This window comes from Purpureocillium takamizusanense, chromosome 3 (genome assembly GCF_022605165.1).
Source record: "Purpureocillium takamizusanense chromosome 3, complete sequence".
Taxonomy (NCBI): domain Eukaryota; kingdom Fungi; phylum Ascomycota; class Sordariomycetes; order Hypocreales; family Ophiocordycipitaceae; genus Purpureocillium; species Purpureocillium takamizusanense.
Window position 1 is genome coordinate 2,510,189 of NC_063070.1, and position 18,406 is coordinate 2,528,594.

An 18,406-nucleotide genomic window follows, 5' to 3' on the forward strand; every position below is an offset into this window, starting at 1 on the left:
GTAGTTATCTGCCCGCGGATAGTGGCCACTCCACTCCGGTACTGCGGCTGAGGCGGGCGCCTGTGGCTCTGGCCCGCCAGCGCTTCCGTAACCGCTGCAACTTTCTTTGCACCCGCTACCAGCGGTCTTGGCCGGCTACCTCACACGGCGGTCCCGCCACGCCCTCCGTGCCAATTCCTGACCTGCAAACCAGACGCCCACTGCCGTGTCCATCAACCGCCCGCCTCATCCCGCAAATCATCCATCTCAACTCTGTCGACCTGAACCACCGCATCGCTGCCTCCCCACCCTAATATCTCTGCATCCTCGCCGCTACCGTCATCAGATACAGTCCACGCGCCTTCATTTACATCAGTAGATACTTGCGCTCTGATCGACGATAGCGCACTCGTCGCCCTCACCCTGCAGCATGCGCAACTCCCCAACGCACACATAGCTCACCACGACGCCGCAGCAGCTCAAGGTCACCGACATGCATCCGATCACCGGCGCCGACGCTGTCGAACCCGTCCACGGCGGCCAACCGAGGGCACGAGGTGACAGCGTCATCGAGCAACCAGATCTGTTAGCCGGGCTCTGGCAGGAGGCGCCTTTCGCCCGCCTCCCTGACGATGCGCCCCCGGAACTTCAAGCCCTGGTTCGAGACGTCGAGAATCCACGCCGCGTGTACGCTATCTATCGGGCCAGCCGGCGGCACGACTTCCAGCTCCTCGTCGACAGGTACGTTAGGCTTCATAATCAAGCTCCCTACGGCCTGCCCTTTATTGATCAGTAGCAGATATGTGGTTCAGCTTCGAAACGGCTGCGGCTCCCCCAAGTGTTCGACCGCGACGTGTTTCACCTGTCGAAAACGACTTGCAGGCAAAGCGCCCATTCGACGGTATAACCCCACGAGCGCAAGGACGCTGGCCGTTTATCTCGCGAGCCAAGATAATCCCGACAAGGGCCTCTGTCCGGACCTCCACCGATCCAAGGAGCCGCCCGCGGCCACCAACACACTCATCTTCGGGGCCAAGTTCCCACCCCCGCCGCCACAGACTCACAAACGCCAGGGGCATGCATCTGTGCCGGTCAAACGAATGACCAAAGCCGCAGACGACGTGGATCCCGCTCCGACAAAACACCGCAGTTCGTCTTCCCCCGGCAGACATCACGACGTCAGCCCCGAACCTACAGGCGGTTCAAGACATGATGCGAAGGGTCGGACCACGGCAACGCAGCCAGGGCCAAAGCTTAGCATTTCAGAGCGACCAGCTACGAAGGATTATAGATCGTTCGCAGCTACCGTCTTCGGCACGGCAGCGTTCAAAATGCTAGAGTGGCTCACGCCACAGGGCATCGAACATATCTCTCGATCCCTCCGCGATGTATCCGACGAAGGGACGGCCGAAAATGTTGAGGGTCTCGATACTACAACAGTTCATGAAGTGCACTCAACACCTGACGCGAAGCGCGTTCCTCCGGAAGCAACTGAACCCAACCAACACGGCCGTGAGGCGAGCCCAGCAAGTCATGAACCCAACAGGCGAGCGGCAAGCCGCACAAAATCAGAAGATCCAGAGTTGCCTCGGCATACCCCTAGGCACAACCGGGGCACCAAAGGCTCACTCCGAGCTCCACTGTCTCCCGAATCTAAGCGACGAGGTTCTTTGGAAACCAAGAGTATACCAGCCAAAGAGGAGACTAAGGCAACGCCTAAGAGTACACCGCTGAACAGTTTTCACCCGGATAAGAGACAGCGGGCTGCGCGGCTTGCGCCAAGCGTCGTCGCCAGAGGCGTGCCCGAGATCCCCTCAAAACCATCATTTTTCGAGAATGTACCCGTCTTGTCGCCGCCGGCCGTCGAGGAAGTAAGAGAACCCGAAGCGAGCTCCTCCGGCCAGGACGACACCGACAACGAAGGTACAGATGGTGTCAACAGCCCCCTTGAAAATCGACCCAACACGCCAGTAAAGTCGGACTTTGCTGAGATAGCTTCAGAGGACACCCCATGGATCGAATATCCACTACCGCAGTCCCTGAGTCGGCTTGACGTTGAGCTAGTTGACTTCATCTGCGACACCTTCCACGAAGATCGGACTGCAGAAAGGCAGTTCTATGGCCCCCTGCTGGCCTCCGAGATTTACCCTACTCCTCAAAACCGACCTCGGTCACTCGTCCGGCGGCGTCGACCGGGTCAGAGTGTTCCCCGAGCGCAGTGGAAAGCCTTCAACGAGCAAACAATCTTTGACGTTTTCAGCGACCCACACTCTCTCGTCCATTCGTTCACTCAGAACGGGAAGCTTTACGATTCGCAGACCTTGTGGTATTGCATGCTCCGCATGACTCGGGCTGCGCCAAGTCTTGTCCTACATAGCCTCTGGATGGCCGCCAAGAGTCTCTTCGTGCCTCCAGAGTCGCTTAAGAACGTGCGTTCGCAGACCGGAAAGCTTCTCGGCGGTGATATCGATTCGCTCAGCAATTTCGAGGCTGGATGCGTCATGTCCGTCTGCCTTCACGCCCTTGTGGCAGCGGCCCCGTGCGTGGCGGACTCTAAGACATTGTACGAAATGTCTAGGATCCGCTCCCACGGATTGGTACTGGCGGGAAGTGGCGCAACTGCCAGACAACCCTCTTCCATGTGCCTAGAGTACGAGGACGTCTTCTCCAACGACTTGGCTCTGAGGCTGGCGAGGAGGCTCTTTTGTGCCATCACTGCACGCCGATGCTTTGCTGACATTGCCGAATGTGATTTGAGCTTGCGTGGTAGCGAAACCGACTTTGATGTCCTTCGACCACTCCTCAGCCAACTAGATCTTCTGAGCAATGAGCCAGCACGCGTCTTAGAATTCACGCCCGCGGAGCGCCTTTTACACGAGACTCGAGTGCCGACTCTGCTCTTGGATTGGGCAAGAGCGGTGCTGCTGAGAGAGTGGGACGGCCGACCGGAGTTTTCGAGCGATGGCCCCTTTCACGGGGCGCTGTCTCTCGTGGCAACATTGTGTAAGATCCGTCTCCTGGCGACCGTAAGACGCCATGGTACTAACTATTCGGAAGACGAAAACAGGAACATGCTCCTTCTCGGTGACGTCCAATTCCGAGTCGACCACTTCTCCGAACGGCTGGACCCAATGGAGATGCCAGTAACTTGGGCAGACTTTACCTCCACGAGGCGGAGGAACCACCTCTTGGATTACCCCTATCTATTCACTCCAGACGCTTTGGTTTCATTCTTCCGTTCCATCAACTTTTCGAGAATGAGCACAACGTTTGAGGAGTCGAGCTCCCTCAAGACCAGGATGAACGCTATCGTTGACCCAGGCAGCCTGGTGACGAATCCCCACCATAAGCACGTGTTGCAGGATTTACTCCGGACTGCCTCCTCAAAGTATTTGGTCCTTGACATTGGGCGGGACAATGTCGTCCGCGATGCATTCGACCAGTTGTGGCGGCGCCAGGAACGAGAGCTTTTGCGGCCGCTCAAGATTCACCTCGGCGAGGACGGTGGCGAGGAAGGCTTCGACTCTGGTGGCGTGCAGCAAGAGTTTTTCCGCATGGCGATTGCGGAGTGCCTCGATCCCCGTTTTGGGGCCTTCACTGTCGATGAGCGGACAAAGATGGCGTGGTTCGTTCCTGGATCTATGGTTGAAGACTGGAAGTTCGAGATGATGGGCTTGTTGGTGTCGCTCGCCATCTACAACGGGCTAACGCTACCGGTGACGTTTCCCAAGGCCCTATATCGCAAGCTCCTTGGTGAACCCGTGGAGCAACTATATCACATTGCGGACGGGTGGCCAGAGCTGGCCAGCGGACTGACAACACTGCTCGAGTGGGACGAAAAAGACGGCCTGGTCGAGGACATCTTTGCTCGCACATACGAGTTTTCGGTGTCGGCGTTTGGGCGTGACGTTACGCGTGAAATGACGGCGACCGCATCTTCGTGGCCCCAGGGTCTCAGTGGATTGCAGCGGAGAGAGTCCTTGGTGTCTGGGGATGACGAGGCGCCGCTGGTGACGAACGCCAACCGCGACGACTATGTGAGCGACTACATTCGGTACCTGACTGATATATCCGTGCGACCTCAGTTCCTTGCGTTCGAGCGTGGCTTCCGCGCATGTCTAGAACTAAAGTCGCTGTCGCTTTTGACCCCCCCGATCCTGCAATCCATCGTCGAGGGCATTCAGGAGATTGACGTCTCGGACCTGAGGCGGTACGCAAGATACGTGGGCTGGGACTCGTCTCACCAAACGATACGCGATTTCTGGTCCATTGTCAAGCGCTACGACGACAGGATGAAGCGCAAGCTACTTGAGTTCGTCACGGCGTCAGACCGGGTGCCCGTGGGCGGAATGCGCAACCTGCAATTCGTGGTGCAGAAGAACGGCGAGGAGGACGGCGAAGGCGGCCACCTACCCACGGCGTACACATGCTACGGCACACTACTCCTGCCACAGTATCGCGACAAAGAGGTCCTTCGCGAGCGGCTGGGAATGGCTCTCGAGAATGCGCAGGGATTCGGCTTTGCATAAGCGTGTGGGTGTTGACTTTTGTACTGTAGAATCATACAAGCATAGATGGCAGGCGGTGCCGCTGTCGATTTAATATGAGCGTAGCGACGAGCGCCTGACTGTTAGTCTTACTGGCACTATGTTGTGGGACGCCGAGAGATGCTTGCGTGAAGCTCGTGCCCCATGCTACTTAGTCTCTCATCTGCCTGACATTGAGATTAATCCTCTTGTTCTTCATCCAACCCTCCCATTCGGCGTACTTCCCGTCAGCCTGGGCGGGCCAGCTGTCCAGGTAGTCGGGGCACGTGCCCCTGAGCACCTTGGGCACGCCGTGCCAGGCGTACCGCGACTCTTTCGTCATATATATGGCGTCACCAGAGCGCAGCCTAAGGAGCAGGTACTTTTTCTCGTTCGTCTCTGCGTGGTGAGTAGCAGCTCCATGCGCACCGTCGCCAGCACCATTGTCATCATCCAGCACTTCACCACGCGCGATCTTCGTACCCTCCGTCTCCGGTTGCGCCTTCGTCGACGAGGAGGAGGCGGACGTATCGTTGGGAGCAATCATAAACAAACAGTCACAGCCAAAACTCAAGCTCACAAGCCCGCGGTCCGTCTCCTCGCTAACGTCGCGGTGCATCATCATGGTGTCGCCGGGGGAGTAGAAGTTGACAATGGCCGCCTGGGCGTACGTCTGCGGGAAGAGGCCCTCCAGGAAGGCGGCCAGGTCGGGCGGGAAGGCCGGCGGCGGTGCGTCCGGGTACACGCGGTTGGTCCAGTCGTACTGCCCGCCGAGGGTGACCCAGTGCAGCCGCCGCTGGAGGACTTGCCGCGCGGAGAGGGGCTTGTGCACGGTAGGATCCTTGGGCGTGAACGTGCCGGGCGCGTTGGGAGGGAGGGAGAAGAATGATGCGGGGAGTGGTGGTTGTGATGCCGGTGCCGCTGGCTGTGAGGAGGAAGAGGAATGATTGAGGGATGGGGAGGAACAAGACGGGCGTGATGGTGGCGATGGTGACGAGGCGGGTTCTGGGTAGGGGAGGGTGTAGTGCAGATGCATGTTGGTCTGATGCACCGGGTTGTTCAGATCGCGGTGCAGCATCCTATCCAGCAGAGCGATCTGAATGGGCGCCGGCACGAGCGACGGTACTATGAGCAGGCCTGTTCGTCACATCGTTAAGTCAACATCTTTCTTCGTCTCAAGTACAACGCGTCGTCGTTCTCATATGTCTGTGTCTCATATCATATCGAGATCGTCGAGGGTGCGAACCTACCCGGTAGCAAAGGGTGGAACAAGACGGGCGCATCCTCCCGCGCGAGGTTCACAAACTCGGGATCTAAGTCTGAAAACGCCTGCTGAAGCTGCTCTCGCTTGATGGGGGCCGTCTGTCGGAAGCCAGATCTTTCGAGCGGCAGTCGAGGATCGTCGATGCGTGGGTGTTGCATGAGGGCCTCGGGCTCCTGCTTGGAAAAAGACTTCCACTCGGCGCGCATCTCGTCCGAGGGCTGCTCATGGGCGTCGAGCTCGGCGAGGCTGACAGCCATTTCTGAAAGACGACCCTCGGGTTTGTTTCAATCTTTGTCGGTTGCGTGCTCTATGCCGTGAATGCTGGGAACATGTACGAAGTATGCTGTACACCGCGCCAATGGTGGCCAGGAGTCTCAAAATCACGGCTGTAGGTTCTGAGACAGGTCGCTTCTCGTAGGGCGAAACGCTTATAGCACTTGTGCGAATGCCAATACACGCGAATGATATGCCGTGCAAATGAGCAGAGAAGCTGTCGGGTGGCGAAGCTCGTTTCGTGAAACTCATAAAGCATCGTCACAAATTATGGATGAGGTTGAAGTGGGCAGCATTATTACCTAATCACCTTGACCAACTTCAACTTCACAACCTCGCTCGCAGAGTCACAGCCCTCTCTCATCTCAAAACTCTCGACTTTGATCACGAGAGCTCCTAATAATACTCGGATTAAAGCACTCCGACTTCACATGGTCGTACCAACCACGGCGGCTCATGGACTCATAATGTCGCTGCCACCGTGGCAGCTCTCCCTACGCAGGCTGTCCGCGACGAAGCCGGTCTTTCTGCGCCTCCAGACGCTCCCCTTCTCTGTCTCGGTCCCGCGCGATGTCCGCCAGCGCCCGGGTGCGGTTCGACGGGCTCAGCACGCATCTGTAGGGGAGGCTCTTTCCCCTCTGTACGCAGGTGAAGCGCCGCTAGAAGGGCGAGTCTCGGCCGAAGCCGACAAGTCACCCACCGCTGTCGCGACGAAGCTCAGGGGAAAGCCTCGGCCGAAGCAACGGGACGACGGATCCAGCCACGGCGCGCAACCGCGCAAGGCACCACAGCAGCCGACTGCCTCCCCAACTTCGGAGGCGCAGGCATCAGCCGCCGCCGCCCTCGAGCGTGCAGTCGCCCAGATCCCCGCCGACTCCCGCTCCCTCGCCACTTACAAGCTCATCCGGCACTCCGCCTCCGAGCCCCTGACAGTGAAGTCCTCCCGCGCCGAAGTCCATCAACTTGCCGCCGCCGAGCGCTTCTTCGATCGGCACCCCTGCCAGCTCCTCTACTCTGCCGCGTCCGCCTCCCCGCGCCAGCACGCCCCCAACGCGCACATCCCCGAGGTGGCCATCCTCGGCGCCTCCAATGTCGGCAAGTCGTCCTTTCTCAACGCCCTCGTCGGGCGAACCCGCGGCCGCGGCGGCGTCGCGCACGTCAGCCAGCGCCCCGGTCGCACCACCCTGATGAACGTCTTCGGCGTCGGCCCGCGGCCCAAGATCCCCGCCTCGCTCGTGAAGAAGGGCGCCGCCCCGCCGCGCCACAGCCTCATCCTCGTCGACACTCCCGGGTACGGGTACAGGAGCCAGGCGAGCTGGGGCGAGGCCGTGACGGGCTACATCCGTGGCCGCCACATGCTGCGCGGCGCAGTGCTGCTCCTCTCGTCGGAAAAGGGCAGGCTCCTCCCTGAGGACGAGTGGCTGCTGAGGACGCTGGCCGAGGCCAACACGCGTACGCTTGTCGTATTGACCAAGGCGGATAAGGGGCGGCACGAAAACTGGCCCGCGAGGTGCGGCGCCATGGCCGATACGCTGCTACGGGTACTGCGCAACATGAACAAGTCAGTCGGAGGAGGGTGGAGGACGGCCACGGGCGCGACGGGAGATGTTTTCATCACGGCGGCAGGCATGGACACGACGGGCAAGCTAGGCAACGGTGCGGGCATGGGAGGTGTCCGAGCGGCGATTCTGGAAATGGCTGGCTACACGTTGCAGGACAAGGTGGCCAAAAAGGACGAGGCGGTCACGTATACGGGCCCGATAGTCTCTTTTGATGACATTCCGGGGCAGTAGGGTCACTGTCTCGTGTTGAAATACTGTAAATCTAGAATTGTCGCTATTTAATCGTAATAGTGGAAAATTCCACCAACGTCTCTTCCACATAGGCCATGGCCAGCACATCACTCTATACACACCTCAACGCCATTTCGACGATCTACAGCATGCGGCCACATCCACACTCGGTCCTCGCTCATACGCCAGACTTGTTCGAGTGTGACGTACCCGGCCTGCTGAGCGGCCGGCGCAGCTTCCGAGCGCCCTTTGTTTCGAACAGGCTTTTTACCTTTCTAAGTCTCGCCCAACGTTCCTTGTCCTTTGCCGAGCGGGCTTTCTCATCCACTTCCTCATCCTGCGCGTTATGCGCCCCAGGATTAACTGGCTCCCCGGGTGTGGCAGGAGTTGCCGTAGTTGCGTCTCCACCTGGTATAGACGGTGGCGCTTCGTGGTCGTGGATCAACCGACCAAAGCGTTTCGAGCGGCCCTCGTACACATCCCGCAACTCAGAGTCGTTCTTTATGGTCTGTAGCAACATGTTCCAACCTGTATTTTGCGTGTTCTCTGTTGATGACGCGCCCCGGCTCTGGGCCTTGGCGTTGCTCCAGGGACAGAAGAAGCGGTGCTCTCGAACGGGATCCAGAAAGTCCATGGGCGCAGGCACAATGACCTGGCCATCTTCATCCACTTCCTTGCTTTTAAACATCCACAAGCCTAGTCGCCGTAGACAAGAGTGACATGAAGCTGAGTTGGGAACGGCTCCTATTCGGGCATTCGACAGCCCCTGCCAGCCCATGAGCGCCAGGGCAAGAGCAGATCGGTTGACAGGCTTGGAAGGCTCTTCGGGAGATTTAACGTTGGCGAAAAAGTCTGGTGGAAGCTGCCCTAGCACACCATCAAGATTGATTTCTTCTGGGAGTCGTAGATTGAATTCGTAAGGGAGAAATGACGATCGCGAGCACAGCTCGTCGTAGCGGTTTCGTAAGGCCGAAAGAGTCGACTGGGTGTTTGAAAAGGAAAGTCGCAGCAGAGAATCTATGACATGGTTAGAGAAGAGGAGGGTTTGATAGGATTGGTCAACCATACCATCACAGCCACGCCTTCTCCACAGGCAGTCTTGTTGATGCGAGCTCACGATGAGCTCGGCATACTTCTCCACTAAGGCCTCCTCTGTTGCGATGTTAGCGTGGTATACTCAATATCGAATCATGGTAAGGAGACTAACCAATTTCTGACGGCACCAGAACTGAGACCTCTTTGCCGTCCACATCTTTGCGGTTGAGCTTGACGACGAGCTCCTTGTGGCACAGAACGCACCGAACTCTCTCCTTGCCCTGACATATCCACCCACGCTTCGCCCATTCCACCTCGTTGACCCGTTCTGGCTTGGGTGTCCAGTCAGTGAGCTCCTGAAAGGTGGCGAGCCGCCTCAGAAGCTCATCCCTATCACCAGGCACGTACTTGGCGAGCGCGTCCTTGTCTCTGACCGACTTGGCGCTGGATTGCGTGGTAGACCTCCGTAGGGCGTTGGATAACGATGATGTGAGGGAGGGATTGTAGGCGCTCGGCGCGGTCGAGTCGGGAAAGCCCAGACGTCGGCGCTTCTGGAGGAGCGCATCGTGGGAAGCGGTGGCGGCAGCCTCGCTGCGTCGAGAGTCGGCACTCATGGTCCCAGAGGCGGTGGCATCCGATGTCGATGACGGCCGTGGGCTGTTGAGCCCCTGGAGGAGGGCGTTGAACTTTCGTTTCGTTGCGTGCATGGCTGCGACGGTGGAAGAAGCAAGCAAGCCGTCGCGTCGCGATGGGAGTCTGGATGCTGCTGGGCGGCGCTGATTATGGCTGCATGCAGGAGGAGACGGCCCAATTGGTGGGCGGCGGACGCGGGAGGGTGAGACAAGCTGTTATCAAACGAAGTCTGCGACCGTAGCACTCGAACGGGGGTGGGGTAGTAGCGGGAGAGGAGCGTGACACGAAGGCTTGTGTTGTTGCGTAGCCGATGAGATGTTTGTTCAAGCACCATCGAAGAAGGCTAATGATGCAGCTGGTTGCCCGGGTCTCCCGCCTGCCCAAGTACTGACCGACCCAGTGCCTTAATTAGTACTAAGGTCCAGTACTTGCAGGGGTAACAAGGTGCCCAGTCTGCCACAGCACGACGCACCACTGAAAGGCGCCAGGGCACCTGCTTAGACTGATGGGCGCTGCAACATGAGCGCATGCCACCAGGAACCCGGAGTCGGCACATGTTTTGTCCTCGATAGCGATAAGCGCCCGATGCCCCACCACTGGACCCCTGGACGCAGCAGCCACCACCCATCCGCGAGCCCACAGAAATTTTTCCAGCCTTGCCCCGGCCAACTTTTTTTTCGGGTCGCTTTTCCCGCCTTTTTGACCTGCTAGGAGTGATTGTGTTGCAACCTCGCGGTGATCCAACGACCACCTGCTTTTCTTTTCTTGCTCCTTCTTGGCTTGGAGGCGTTCAGTATCTTAACGCAGTCCCTCATTGATCTCTCTCAAACCCTCACCCTTGTCTCAAGTCTTCAAATTCAACGTGAGGAGGCTCGAATTGCCAAAGCCACCGAGTTCCCGCAGCGCATGCACATGTCGTCCCGCGGCCCGCCCTCTTGGCTCTTCTCCCACAACACCGACAACGACAGCAAGCAGCAGCAATCGCGTGCTACAGACGAGAAGACGCAGAGCAATAAACACAAGCAGCCTGCAAAACAAACCGACAAAATGGGCAAAAAAAGCACCGCCAAGGCAGCCCCTGCCTCCAAGAAGAAGGCTGTCCCTGTCCCCGCCGCCGCCGCCGCCGCCGCCGCCCAGCAGGCCCCGGCCCAGCTGATGGACATGGTCGGAGACTTCCTTGCCGAAAACTCCTTCACCAAGGCGCATACTGCCTTCGTGAAGCAGCGCGGCGTGAGCAGCGCCCCGCGGAGCGTCGATCAGACGCTCATGGACCTCTATAGCGCTTGGGACCAGGCCAGGGTCAAGAACCTAGACAAGACGAAGAAAGCGGGCTCTTCCGCCGACAGCTCCAGCGACGACTCAAGCTCAGACGAGAGTTCCAGCTCTGGTGATAGTGACAGCTCCTCTTCGGACGACAGCGCGGATGAGAGCGACGACTCTAGCTCTTCCTCGGACGACAGCGACAGTGACAGCGAGAAGGAGACGGTCAACAACAAGCCCGCCGCCAACCTGAAGCGCAAGGCTCCCGCCAGCGACTCTTCCTCCTCGTCTGACTCGAGCTCCTCCGACGAGTCCAGCTCCGACTCCGACTCTGACTCGGCCAGCAAGCCCAAGACGAAGAAGCAAAAGACTACGGCGGCCACGTCTGGCAACTCCGACTCAGACAGCTCGTCAGATGACGAGAAGATGGACGTGGACAGCTCCTCATCCGACTCGAGCTCCGACTCTGACTCCGACTCGAGCGACTCGGACGAGTCCGTCGTCAAGGCAGAGGTCGCCGCCAAGGTGGCACTTCCCGAGTCTGACTCCGACTCTAGCTCCAGCTCGTCCGACTCGTCCGATTCGGACTCGGAGGACGAGAAAAAGACGAAGAAGAAGACGACGAAGAAGCCCGCCAAGGCCGTCAAGGTCTCCTCCAGCAAGGACCAGTCCGACTCGTCAGTCACGCTGCCCAGCAACTCGCCCGAGCCTCCCAAGACGTCCACCACCAACCCTCCTCTGCCCCCGGACCCCGTCGTCAACGGCACCAACGGCGTCAACGGCCGCGCCGGCGGCAAGAAGCAGCAGAATGAGCGCTTCTCCCGCATTCCCAAGAACATCCAGGTCGACACTCGCTTCGCCTCCAATGACTACATCTCCATGGACTACTCGCAACGCGCGCACGAGGACCTCATCGTTACACGTGGCAAGGGCTTCACCAAGGAGAAGAACAAGAAGAAGCGCGGCAGCTTCAAGGGCGGCATGATTGACATCAACGACAAGAAGGGCATCTACTTTGACGATTGAGGCAGTGCGGGCAGTAACAAAAACAAAAACCGAGAAAAAAGAAAGCGAATGCACGCACGTGTTGCGTGTGAGCCAGCTCAATGGAAAAGACAAGACAGGGTCGACAGACAGATAGGAGGCATTGCGGAGCAAAGGACCGGCGTTACAGGTGGAGCGAAGACACACGGGGCGTCTCCCGACTCGATATACCCGAGGCGCGGCAGGGGCGTTGATGTTTATTGACCTCGTTTAAAACTCTCTGTTGGCATGGCGGCGTATGTAGAACCGTAGAATTTTCGCATAGCAAACATCATTGCTTTCTTCCGGTTTAAATAGAACAAAAACAACAACCCCCGCTTCGAACCAAACCAGATATCTCTACGCGATTCCGAGGTCGTTGCAAATCGTGACATCGTGTTGCGCCGCGCGTGAGCGGTCGGTCCCCAGGCGCCCCTCGTCTCTTGTCTATTTACTCACTCCCCTTTTCTCCATCCTCGCCGCCGCAGCCGTCACCGTCGTCACCACCTTCATCAGCATCGGCGTCGTCCTCCAACACGTCACCGTACGTGTCCACCAGCCAATGCAGAAACTCATCCCACTGCGCCTCCCACGCGCGCAGCACCCGGCGCCGCTCTTGGTCCTCGAGGCACGCGTGCTCCAGGCTCCACAGGACGAGCTGCTTCCACCCGAAGAGGTCCATGTCGGCCTTGCCCACCATGACCTGGTAGAAGTCGTGCGAGAGCGACGATCTGCGTAAGTAGTACATTAGTATATCAGCGTCCGAGAGAGAAAAGGAATGAAGAAATAAAGAGAGGGGAGGAAGGATGATAGCCTACCTGAAAATGGTCCCGTTGTCTGAGCTCACCGTGCAGTGCACATTCGCCGCCAGGAGCTGGTACATGGCGTGGCCCGCGACGCGGCCCGTCAAGCCGAGCACCTCGTTGGAGATGGGGCACAGCTCGAGGCAGACGCCGCGGGCGCGCATGCGCTGCATGACGTGCGGGTGGCGGGCGAGGGCGAAGCCGTGCCCGATGCGCCGCGCGCCCAGCAGCAGCGCGTCGACGAGGTTCTCGTCGGTCGCGGTGCCGCCCTCGAGCGTCTCGCCGCAGTGGAACAGGAACGGGATGGACATGCCCCCCTCTGCCGCCGCGCACCGCCGCTGGAAGGCGAGGAACTCGGGCACAAAGGCTTTGAGGGGGTGGCCCTTGCCTTCCTCGCCCATGATGTCGAAGCCTGGGAGGTTTGATGCGTTAGCGAGAGGGGAGTATGTCCAGGGAGGGTAGCGAGTGTTCCTGGAGTTGGGCGAATCGGGGGAATGGGTAGAAAGTGACTGCTGCTGGTACGCAAGGGCAGAAAGGAAGAGGGTAGTGGATGATAGGGGGAGGGAAGCTCACCGGCTATCCATTCCGGCCATCGCTTCTTGAATTCGAAACACTCGTCGAGCGCCGCCTCGACCTCGCGCGGCGAAAACACCCTGGGCGTGCAGTAGATAACCTTGATGCCGCCAAACTCCCGCCTATTGGCGGCCGCCTCGTCCTTGAAGCGGGTCACTTCGTCGACAATCATCTCCATGATACCGGCGTTGTCGATGGGCCCAGAGCCGTCATCGCGGTACAGCTGGTTGCTCGTCATAAAGTTGGGCCGGATCTCGGCGTACAGGATCCCGTCGGCAACCAGGTCCGCGAGGAAGCGCCTCGTGTACGTTCGGTACGCCGTCTCGTAGTTGAAGAGGCCCTTGATCATGCGCGTCCGCCCGTTGAACTTTTCCCAGGCCCTGTCGTGGCAGCACCATGTCCTCGGTCAGCCAAGCTCGCGCCGTGGCTATCATAATAACTGGGAAACGTCAAGGGGCGAGGGATGGTTCCCGAAGCGAAACTTACCCGTCGGCCGTCTGCAAGAAGTTGTGCGCCTCCTCCTCGTCAAACTCCATCTTGCCCACCAGCCACTCCTCGGCCGTCATCATGCCGCCGTGTGCCTCAGCGAAGCGGTCCAGAAAATCCGCGAGGCGCATCGTCTGCCGTTGCTTGTACGCCGAACTGAAGAGATTCCCAGGGTGCTCCCTGTTCGCGCTAAGCATGCAAAACTGTATCTCGCAGCGGTCAAAGGCGCTCCGATCCGTTAGCGGCACGTCGCTCGTGATGTGCATGCGGTCCATGGTCTTGGCCACGTCGAGGAGCACCCGTGGCGGCAGGCAGGCATTGTAGTGGATGTGCAGGTGTGCGCCCTTGGGCATTCGCCGTGCCGCCGCGAACAGCTTCGTCTGCCCGATGAGCTCTACGTTGGACAAGAAGTGATCGCCCGCGAAGCGCCGGTGCGCCTGCCCAGCGTACCCCTGGCGCGGGGCCGCCCGCGCGTACACCTCGGCGTCGTCGAGCCGCCGCAGGGCCTTGATGATGCGCGCTGCCCGCCGCTCCAGGGCCGTTGCGCGTTGACGACATCGTGAGTCGAAGGCCAGTCCGCGTTCCACACCGAGAACGCTGTCGCGGTGCGCAAAGTATCCTTCTGTATCAAGGTTGCCGCTGCCGATCACCGAGTCCGGTTCAGTACTATACAGCCTTCGCGAACACTCCCACTGCCGTCTGTCCATGACGCCGAGGTCCTGGAGCTGGCCGTCAACCGCCCGCTGCGCCGACCGGACATCGTCGGCGCTGTCGTCCCGGAGCCGATGACAGAGATCGTCTCCGGCCGCGGGCTGTGCGTCCGTGTCGTTGCCCATTGTGCAATTGGGCGTGTGTGTGCCTGTAGCGTCTCTAAACGCCGCGTCGGCGCTCCTCTTGCGACTTTTCGCAGAGGTAGATCTCATGAGTGAGAAGAGCCGTGGCGTTGCGAGACCAATTTATGTCCCGCGGCTGAAGGCAAGCTCGAACCCGCACGGGGCCAGGTAGTCGCGAACAAAGAGAGCGACCGCGCTTGGATAAGGAGGGCTGCCGTGGTCGGTCTCGCCTTTGCGCCTCTTCCCGTGAGTTGATGCTGTCGAAAGGCTGTGAGCAACTCACATCATGACGGGCCTTTGACGTGACACAAGCGCGAGCTTTTATGCAATTTACTCGATGCTTCGCGGGCGCCCGTGACTCTGCCCTCTTGTGTGTACTGCCTAATAATGCCTAGGAGGCGCTGGCCGGGTCGCTGATGAGACGGCCGGGGAGGCTGTGAGGCTGTGGGCCTCGTGCAATGGCACCAGGCGGCCCGCCACTGGCAGGGCTGAAGGAGCCAGGCACGGCGAGGAACGTGGGTAGAAGACGGAGGGGAACGGTGACGGAGACGGTGGTGTTGACGCTGGCGGCAGGGCGCGTATCGTGCGTGTCGCCGTTTGGGGCAGGGAGGCAGTTCGGGCGCTTGAGGACGGTGGTGACGCCGGAGTATGCGTGTGTGTCGATGGATGGGAGCCTCGCATCCACTTTGCTCGTGTCAGCCCGTTTGGCCTGCGGCGTGGTGGCCCAAGGAAGGCTAAGGGGCCCGCCGGTCTATCTGTTGCGGCCCTTGTTGTTCGTTTGTTGTCGAGATCCGTTGAGGCAGTGGCTGTGCTGGATTCCAAGTTGACGGATTGACGATGCTGATGAGGTGTGGTGTTGAGGTGGGTACCTTAGAGGGTCCACTGCCGTCGGCCGCCATAAGGCTGGACACCGTGGGTGCCTGCATACCTACCCCGATACCGATACCAACGGGCTAAAAGTTAGTTAGCTAGGACCCCTCCCAGGCAGACCGGTAGGCACCCTTCTCGGGCCTCCATCAACCCCAATCAGGTACCTTACTGGTTGTCATTCACACACGGGGAAAGCATCACTTACTCACCTTCACCCTTCACTCTCACTCGCTCTCACTCTCCCACAAGACACTCTTCATCACGCAAACACACGCCCCGTGTATCATGCACCCACCAACGGCATGATAGCCCCGCGCTTCGTATGCACCATCCCGCCGCGCTTCTCAAACGACCACGCAGGCAACGGGACCACAGCCTCACCCACCTGTCCGTCCGTCGAGGGATGGGCCACGTCGGACCGATCGACGCACTTCATTCGCATCCTTTGTTCGACTTTGACACGCCCTCAAGCCATAGCCTCACATAGCCCCTCCCTTGCCTCTGCTCCATCTCCCTGGATGCCATCATCATCGTCCCATTGAACCATGTAAAACGTGCAATGGCCTCGCCTACAGATCGACGCCCAACACGCACACGCACAAGATGCGCCGCCGCCTGCAACCTCCTCCCTGCTCGTCAACAATAGTACAGGCTTCAAGACGTCGTCGCACCTCCTGATCGCCAGATAACACCACGTAGAGCCGCCGTCGCACCGTCGCGCAGCTGCACATCACGCCCCACGAAAACCCAAGTCGACAAGGAGACGATGGAGAGAGAGGGAGGAAAGAGATGGAAGACGACGAAAACTAACACTCGTTGCGCGCTTCGGCGCTTCCCAAAGACATAAACTACCCCAGTCCCGTCTCACGGCCCATCACAAGGGCAGATGGCATACCCCAAACCCCGTCCTTCCAAAATCATGACCGCACGTCCACGTTGTTGCGTGCTCCCCGCAACTAGCATCCCGTCCCAAAGTCCGGCAGGAGAAACGGAGCGCCAGAAACAAGTACCAGCGTGGATCCCAATACACAGATCGGAGGCAAGTGGTGACAAAAGAATCGATTGGACGGACGGGTGGTAAAAGATACAGTGGTTACGACCGCGCGCAAACTCCCCCCCGCTGGGGATATGGCTGGGCTCACTTTCTCATGGTGATAGTTAGAGCTCGTGACCCAAATGGCATCACTCCTCGTCCTTGGCCGCAGCCGCACCGTCGGCCTTTTCCTCGTCCGGCTTGACCTCCTGCGTCGCGTCAGTCTGTGGTCAACTGGAATCAGTGCAGTCACACTAGACTTGGGGTGTTTTCCGCTGCGGCAGCACTGCCTCGCGGAGCGAAGCGCGCGCCATGCGCAGAGACAGAGCGAGAGGGCAACGTGGTGAAATCTCGGCGGACGTACCTTTTCGGCTGCCTTGACCGCTCCCGCGACCTTTTTCTCAGCGGCCTTGGAGTCAGCCTTGACCTGTTGTTGGGCCTGTCAGCGTGTCTGCGCGCGGATCGTCGTGGAAGCAAAGGTGAGTGAGTGACATGACGCGCCGCTCCTCGTCTTTATACGGCGTCGCCCCCCGGTCAGCCGCCCGCGCGCCAAACGACGTACCCTGCATGGGCGCTCGACGGACACCAAAACAGCCATGCATCAGAGGGCAGAGGAAGTGAACAAGAGGAGAAACCGCATCATACCTTGGTGGCAACCTTGCCCGCCGTCCCCTTCTTGGCCTTCTTGGTCACGCCGCCGGCCGTCTTCCCCGCGGCGCCGGCAGCGCTCTTCTTGGGGCCAGGCTTGCGCCCCGCGCCAGCGCCTGCGCCGCCGGTCGCGGGCTTGGTGGTGGTAGTGGTGGTGGCGGCGGCGGTTGTCTTGGTGCTCCGGCGCTTCTGGACGGGCGCCGTGTCGGGCACAGAGAAGACGCGCGGGCGCGAGTTGCCCGTCTGCGAGCGCGTGCCTTCGCGGACCATGATGGGCGGTTGATGGGGTGGATGGGATCGGGGCGCGGGCGGTGTTGATGCTTGGGTTGGAGAAAGGTTGCTTGCTCGCCCTGCTGGCACGCCTGGACGACGGACGGATGGTAATAAGGTGCCCAGGTATATTACCTAGTCTTGGCCAGCTGGGGGTGCGCTGCTGGCGTCGGTGTGTTGCTGCAACGCTGTTGTTTAACAAACTTGAGAGAGCGAGAGAGAGAGACAGAGACAGAGAGTGAAAGAGAAAGAGAAGGGCGCAGGGAGAAGCAGCAGAAGGTCCGTCACTCTTTCAATCTCTGGGCCAAACGCGATGATGGAACGGGATGCGACCAGACGCGACGCGACCAGACGAAATGAGTCCAGATGGCCGGGGCTTTGTTGCTCTCCAGGTATGAGGTGAGCAGCACGAACTGCGCAGCACGGTTGGGCTGGGCTAGGGGGGGAAACCTCCCGAGGTAATGCTCTAGGCAATCAAGCCCGGCCAGCCCAGGCCCAGGAGGAGGACCAGACCAGGCTGCTGTTGGGCCGGGGAGAGGGGGTGGTGGTCGCGCGCCTGGGGGGGAGGAGGAGATGACCAGCAACAAGAAGACGGGAGAATGGAAGCACCTCAGGACAGGACGGGATAGCGTAGGCCGTAGGGCCACCACCCACCGCCGCTGGAGCAGCGGCAGCGCCCAGCAGCAGCACGTTGCGCCATCGCCCCCCCTCCCCTTCCCGCGCCGCGGCCGCCTCCTCTCTCCCCTTGACAACCCACCTCAGCGCTTCCAGGTTGGAGTTGCTCCTCGTCAGCACAGCTACCTGTAGTACCTAGCAGTCTCCAGCTCGCCGCAGTGCAGCACACGAGCGTCCGCCCTGTAACTGAGCAGTCACCCTCACGCCATGCGATCCAATGCCCCCCCGCCCCTGACCCCCCCGTCGTCAATGCGCCGACCACGCAGGTGTTTGCCTGGAATCACCCGCTGGCGTCACCAACACCACCCGACCGCCGCCGCCTCCTCCTCCTCCTCCCCTTCATCCTCCACCTCCATTTCACCGTAGGAGGGAAAACTTCACCCATAACGGGCGCGGTCAAGCACCAATGTCCATGGGACGGTTCGTGCG

The 18,406-nt window shown here is 59.8% G+C and overlaps 7 protein-coding genes across 8 annotated transcripts; 3 read left to right on the forward strand and 4 right to left on the reverse strand.

The window, feature by feature from the left end:
* Nucleotides 1–89: 89 nt before the first annotated feature.
* On the forward strand, nt 90–4,615 carry JDV02_004358 (uncharacterized protein). Of its 2 annotated transcripts, none has more exons than XM_047985567.1 (2): nt 90–2,982; nt 3,037–4,615. In XM_047985567.1, the coding sequence occupies exons 1-2, from the start codon at nt 612–614 to the stop codon at nt 4,506–4,508; spliced, it is 3,843 nt and encodes a 1,280-aa protein (XP_047841544.1). In that variant the 5' UTR covers nt 90–611; the 3' UTR covers nt 4,509–4,615. The 2 variants fall into 2 exon arrangements, with proteins under 2 accessions (XP_047841544.1, XP_047841543.1); XM_047985566.1 differs by having other exon boundaries at nt 90–720; nt 779–4,615.
* Nucleotides 4,496–6,282, reverse strand: JDV02_004359 (uncharacterized protein). Its single transcript, XM_047985568.1, has 2 exons — nt 5,756–6,282; nt 4,496–5,642 (listed from the first exon to the last, which is right to left on the reverse strand). Exons 1-2 carry the CDS (start codon nt 6,024–6,026, stop codon nt 4,678–4,680), a joined length of 1,236 nt encoding a protein of 411 aa, XP_047841545.1. The 5' UTR covers nt 6,027–6,282; the 3' UTR covers nt 4,496–4,677.
* A 90-nt stretch (nt 6,283–6,372) lies between these two features.
* JDV02_004360 (uncharacterized protein) lies at nt 6,373–7,921 on the forward strand. The gene has a single exon (XM_047985569.1). The coding sequence runs from the start codon at nt 6,474–6,476 to the stop codon at nt 7,833–7,835; it is 1,362 nt and encodes a 453-aa protein (XP_047841546.1). The 5' UTR covers nt 6,373–6,473; the 3' UTR covers nt 7,836–7,921.
* On the reverse strand, nt 7,835–9,940 carry JDV02_004361 (uncharacterized protein). The gene is made up of 3 exons (XM_047985570.1): nt 9,043–9,940; nt 8,904–8,987; nt 7,835–8,852 (listed from the first exon to the last, which is right to left on the reverse strand). Exons 1-3 carry the CDS (start codon nt 9,575–9,577, stop codon nt 8,014–8,016), a joined length of 1,458 nt encoding a protein of 485 aa, XP_047841547.1. The 5' UTR covers nt 9,578–9,940; the 3' UTR covers nt 7,835–8,013.
* A 256-nt stretch (nt 9,941–10,196) lies between these two features.
* Nucleotides 10,197–12,123, forward strand: JDV02_004362 (uncharacterized protein). The gene has a single exon (XM_047985571.1). It carries the CDS (start codon nt 10,410–10,412, stop codon nt 11,787–11,789), a length of 1,380 nt encoding a protein of 459 aa, XP_047841548.1. The 5' UTR covers nt 10,197–10,409; the 3' UTR covers nt 11,790–12,123.
* A 114-nt stretch (nt 12,124–12,237) lies between these two features.
* JDV02_004363 (Adenosine deaminase) lies at nt 12,238–14,484 on the reverse strand (the record flags this gene model as incomplete). The annotated part of the gene is made up of 4 exons (XM_047985572.1): nt 12,238–12,517; nt 12,605–13,001; nt 13,163–13,542; nt 13,649–14,484. The coding sequence occupies 4 exons, from the start codon at nt 14,482–14,484 to the stop codon at nt 12,238–12,240; spliced, it is 1,893 nt and encodes a 630-aa protein (XP_047841549.1).
* Nucleotides 14,485–16,533: 2,049 nt separating this feature from the next.
* Nucleotides 16,534–17,302, reverse strand: JDV02_004364 (uncharacterized protein; the record flags this gene model as incomplete). Its single annotated transcript, XM_047985573.1, has 3 exons — nt 16,534–16,593; nt 16,749–16,811; nt 17,030–17,302. The coding sequence occupies 3 exons, from the start codon at nt 17,300–17,302 to the stop codon at nt 16,534–16,536; spliced, it is 396 nt and encodes a 131-aa protein (XP_047841550.1).
* Between the last annotated feature and the right edge of the window lie 1,104 nt (nt 17,303–18,406).